General features: G+C 48.9%; 1 protein-coding gene across 1 annotated transcript; it reads left to right on the top strand.

Annotated features, from left to right (window-relative positions):
* Nucleotides 1-562: 562 nt before the first annotated feature.
* EAH_00051950 (hypothetical protein, conserved) lies at nucleotides 563-4,846 on the top strand (the record flags this gene model as incomplete). The annotated part of the gene is made up of 6 exons (XM_013394106.1): nucleotides 563-1,198; nucleotides 1,610-1,727; nucleotides 1,948-1,987; nucleotides 2,279-2,344; nucleotides 3,270-3,464; nucleotides 4,030-4,846. 6 exons carry the CDS (start codon nucleotides 563-565, stop codon nucleotides 4,844-4,846), a joined length of 1,872 nt encoding a protein of 623 aa, XP_013249560.1.
* Nucleotides 4,847-5,463: the final 617 nt, after the last annotated feature.

The raw sequence follows: 5,463 nt of genomic DNA, 5'->3' as shown, positions 1-5,463 counted from the left end.
CAAATTAATTGTATTGGGATGCATGCAGCAGAGAAAACTGCTGCTAAGACGACCACAGAACCACTGGTGCGGCAGAGCCTGCAGGCGCGGCGCCTCTGCTGCTGCTGCTGCTGCTGCTGCTGCTGCTAGTATCGATACGCTCTTTTCCTTTTGCTGCTATTATTAACTACTATTGAAACAAAAAGAAGAGCTTAAAAACTATTTAAATAAAACCTCTAATAGAACGGAAGACTAAGCAAACGCCATCAGCGCCTGAAACTACAGCTTCTGCAGCAGCTACTCTTGCTGCTGCTGCTGCTGCTGCTGCTGCTGCTCTTGCTGCTGCTGCTGCTGCTGCTGCTGCATGAGACCCGTAGTGTTTTGCTCCATATTAGGGGTAGAACAGAGGAGAACTGGAGGCAGCAAAACAATTTGCTGATTTACTGCAAACACTAACAGCACAGCAGCAGCAGAGACGTGCAGCTGCGCTGGGCTCATCGAGGTGGCAGCCCAGCAGCAGCAGCAGCAGCAGCAGCAACAAATTTGCTTCTTTCAGAAATGTAAAGGCATCAGCAACGCAGCCATGGAGTCCGCAGCAGCGGCAATACCCCCGCAGAGCGGGGAGGCAACAGACCTCCCTGAGGAGCAGCAGCAGCAGCAAGATGAAGAGAAGCAGCAGCAGCAGCAGCAGGATGAGCAGCAGCTGCAAGACCACCAGCAGCAGCAGCGGGATCAGGAGGAGCATCAGGATCAACAGGCGCAGGAGCAGCCGCAGCAGCAGCAGCTGCAGCAGGATGAGCAGCAGCACCAGCACGACCAGCAGCATCAGGATGGATCGCAGCAGCAGCAGCAGCAGCACCAGCAGCAGCACCAGCAGCAACATATTGTGGGTGCAGCTCTCAGTGCATTGCGTACTCTGCGTAGCCAACGAAGCGTCAAATTTGAGGGTGGGCTGTTCCGCTTGAGCAGCAACAACAACAGCAGCAGCAACAGCAGCAGCAGCAGCAGCAGCAGCAGCAAGGGGGTTGCCGGGTCTGCGAATGCACCACTGATACGCGCAGCAACAGGCCGTCTGCAGACTGTGGGGTCTCGGGTGTATACGGAGGTCCCGAAGCCAAACCCTAAAGTATTAGATGCTGCTCTCCACTCTATGGAGTCGTCTGCTTTCTATAGAAAACCACCTGCTAAACAAAACACTCAAAACATTAACAAAGACTCTGTAAGATCAAATGGGCTAGGGTTTAGGGTTTAGGGTTTAGGGTTTATGGTTGGGGCTTAGGGTTTAGGGTAGGAGGTTTAGGGTTTAGGGTTTAGGGTTTAGAGCTGGCTGCGGCTAAGCTAATGAACAGTTGCTGTTAGAAATGCGGAGAGTGCTGTCTCCCTAGGGCGTCGCTCCTTCCTTGTTGTTGCTGCTGCTGTTGCTGCTTCTGCTGCTGTTGCTGCTGCTGCTGCTCTAGCTGGTGCTGCTGTAGCTGCTGCTGCTGTTGCTGTCCCAGTGGCTGCTTTTATCACCATTGCTGCTGCAGATGTCTGCCTCACGCTGCAGATTTGATGTCTCACTGTTTACCCCCTCCCTGTTCTTGCTGCTGCTGCTGCTGCTGCTGCTGCTGCTGCTGCTGCGGGTGTACAGACACCGCAAGATGCAACTTCGAAGGACTTGAGCGGCTTCTACCAAAAACTTTTGGGGGAAGACTGGGAGGAGCAGCTGCAGCAAATGGAGTCGCAGGAACTTGACGATGTCTTTTCAGGTGAGCTACGCGCTGCTGCTGTTGCTGCTGCTGCTGCTACGTGCTGCTGCTGCTGCTGCTGCTGCTGCTGCTCGTGGTAGTTGGTTCGGCTGCATATATGGCTGCTGCTGTATCGTCAGCTGCAGCAGCAGCAACTGCTGGTGTTTCCGTTTCGTTTATCTCAATTCTGCTGTCCCGGCGAGATCTGCTGCTGCTGCTGTTGCTGCTGCTGCTGCTGCAGGAGAGGCTGCTAAGCGCAGCAACAGCGGAGATGTGTCGGGGTATACGTCCAGCCCTACCGACAATTTTCAGGGCAAACTGCGGCAGCGAATTCGAAGGAGAGAACAACGCACTCACGATATAAGGTAGACTACCTGCTGCTGCTGCTGCTGCTAGTGGTGCTGCTAGTGCTGCTGCTGCTGCTACCGCTAGCGCTGTTGCTGCTGTTGGTTCTGCTGCTTTGCGGGGTTACCCACCAGGAGGCCTGGGACTAGTTAGCTAGTTAGCTAGCTAGCTAGCTAGCTAGATCGCTAGCTAGCTGCTTAAGTGTTTATATTTGTTTTTGTTTTCAGTGATGAGGTGGCGGACGATCTGCAGGTGGCGGATGATGAACCCCTCATCACAGCTGATGAGATCGCGTGCGCCAAACCCTAAACCCTAAACCCTAAACCCTAAACCCTAAACCCTAAACCCCAAACTATATTACCCCGAAGCCCTAAACTATATTACCGCTAAACGGTAAACTGTATTACCCCTAAACCCTAAACTATATAGACCCTAAACCCTAAACTATAACATATATAATATATATAATATATATAATATATATAATATATATATATATATATATATTTGATATTAGGGAGATTCGAGCAAAGGCGTGGAGGCCGTTTGGAGAGAGTGTCCCTGCTCTTCCTTCGCTAAGCTTGGGATATCATCAGGCTTGGGATGTTGGGAAGAGAGGCTGCATAGCGGCGAAGTTAAATATGCTGTGGGCTCCAGCTGTACCTGCAAGTACACTGCGTTTCTTTGTTATGGATGGGACGGATCCAGGTATGCATGCAGCAGTCTCTTTCTTCTTCCTATCTTCGTCTTCAATTCACCTGCTGCTGATGAAGATGCTCATCCTCCTTGTGCTGCTGCTGCTGCTGCTGCTGATGATGATGATGCAGATGCTGATGATGCTTGTGGTGGTGGTGGTGCTGCTGCTGCTACTCCAGATGCTAATGCTGCTTGTGCTGCTGCTGCTCCAGACGCTGATGCTGCTTGTGCTGCTGCTGCTGCTGCTGGTGCTGCTGCTGCTGGTGGTGCTTGTCTATATATATATTTATAATTATATATATATATATATTTGTGTATACAGATTCTTTTTAAACGTATTACAGAATGTATATATATCTAATTAAATGCATATATATGTATATATATAACTATATATATATTTGCGTGTACAGATTCTTTTTTAACGTATTACAGCACATATATATCTAATTAAATGTATACATATATATAATTATATATATATATATTTGTGTGTACAGATTCTTTTTTAACGTATTACAGCAAGTCAGACTTGCAAGCTGCGCGAGGCATAAGCGCGGAGAGGCTGGGGTGTATAAACGCTAGAGATTTATTAGAAGGTCATTGGTCTTACTATAAAGCAAAAGTGTTTATTAAGAGATCAGACAAAAAGAATAAAGACTGCGTACTTCAAAACTTTGCTGCAGACTTCTTTGATGCTATGCTCGTCTGTCTATGGTATGTACACACATACATATATATATATATATATATACATTTATATATTTATATATCTATATATTAAATACAATTAACATTATATATATAGAAATAGAATGATATATATATATATATATGCATGTATATTTTCTCTCTGTAGGCTGATGCTGCTGACATATATATATATATATATGTACATATATATATATATATATATGTATCTGTATGCATATATTCTGCTAGTGCTGCTGCTGGTACAAGTACTTTTCATCTCCGTCATGCTGCTGCTGCTGACGCTGCTGCTGATGAGAATTATTTTATGCTGCTGCTGCTGGTCTGTGGATTCCTGCTGCTGCAGCTGCTGTTGCTGTTACTGCAGCTGCTCTTACTGCTGCTACTGCTGGCAATGATGCTGCTGCTGCTGTTGCTGCTGTTGCCGCTGCTGCTGTTGCTGACGCTCTTTTTGCTGCTGCCATTTCTCCATCATTTGTGCATTTGCTGTTTCGTTTATTATATGCCTATCAATTATTTATTATTTATTATTTATTATTTATTATTTATTATTTATTGTTTGTTTATTTAGGGAGATGGAGGCTCAGGCTAAGATAGAGCAGCTGAAGCACCAGAGGCGGCAAGAGCGCAGCAAAGCTCGTCTCTCTCACCTGAGCAGCCCCAGTGCAGCAGCAGCAGCAGAAGCAGCAGCAGCAGCAGCAGCAGCAGCAGCGCGTTCAGGGGGCCGCCTGTCTGCTTCTGTAGTGACGTACAACCAAGGCAGCAACCCGCTGCTGCCTTTACCTGCTTCCCGGGGGCTCTCCAGAGGAGCAGGAGCAGCAGCAGCAGCAGCAGCACGCCGCAAACTTAGGAAGTCTATTGCTGCTCGTCTGGTGCTAGATGTCCGTCTACTTAGCCGAAAAAGAGTAGAAGTGCAGTGGGTAGAAGAGAGAGTAAAGAGACAGAGGCAAAAAATTCAAGACAGCAGCTCGATTGCAGCTGAAGAAAATATGCATGCAGCAGCAACAGCAGCAACAGCAGCAACAGCAGCAACAGCAGCAACAGCAGCAACAGCAGCAGCACCTGCAGCAGAGACACCAGAAGCAACACCAAATAACACAACAAGTGCAGAAACTGCAGCAGAAACTGCAGCAGGAACTGCAGCAGAACCTGCAGCAGAAGCTGCAGCAGAAGCTGCAGCAGAAGCAACTCAAGAATCAGCAACACCAGAGGCACCAGAAGCAGCAGCACCTGCAGCAGCACCATCACCAGCACCATCAGAGCCAGCAGCAGCAACACCAGCTGCAGCAGCGCCAACAGCAGCAGTTGCTGCTGCAGCAGACGGCTGCGAGGCTACGCAACATTCAGAAAGGCAGGAGACTGCTGCAGGCCCTGAGGGGACCTCATGAGGGCAGCAGCAGAAGGTGTCAGGAGCAGCGGCAGCAGCAGCAACAGCAGCAAAACAAGCAGCAGCAGCAGCAACAGAAACAGCAGCAGCAATGGCAGAAACATCTTGATGCTGCTGCACGCGGAGCAGCGGAGGGTGACAGACATCGGGATGCTTCAGCAGCTGCCCGCAGCTGTTGCTGCAGCCATTGCAGCTGTTGCTGCTGCCAATGCTGCTGCTGGTGCTGCCTATGCTGCTGTTGCTGCTGCTGCTGCAGGCATGCAGCACTGCAGCAGCAGCAGCAGCAGCAGCAAGGTGTTTCTTTTTGTATGGCGCCGCATAACTCTGACATCTACTGGGGCAATGTTTCCGTACAGCAGCACTGCACAGCAGAAGCAACAGCTGCTGCTTCTGCTGCTTCTGCTGCTGTAGAAGCAGCACTGCACAGCAGCAGCAGCAGCTGGGAGGGCGTGGGCCGAGAGCATCACCAGCTTCGTCTGTTCTATGCTTTGTGCTCTGTATTGTTTGCATTTAAAACAAATTATTTAAAAAGCTGCTATACTATTTTATTTATTTTTGTTTATTTACATTAATACGCGCTGACCCGGGATCGAACCAGGGACCTTTAGATCTTCAGTG

This window comes from Eimeria acervulina, genomic scaffold (genome assembly GCF_000499425.1).
Source record: "Eimeria acervulina Houghton genomic scaffold, Eah_scaff913, whole genome shotgun sequence".
NCBI classification, from domain to species: domain Eukaryota; phylum Apicomplexa; class Conoidasida; order Eucoccidiorida; family Eimeriidae; genus Eimeria; species Eimeria acervulina.
Note: the sequence above shows the minus strand (reverse complement) of the source record. Positions and strands in the feature narration are given on the sequence as shown.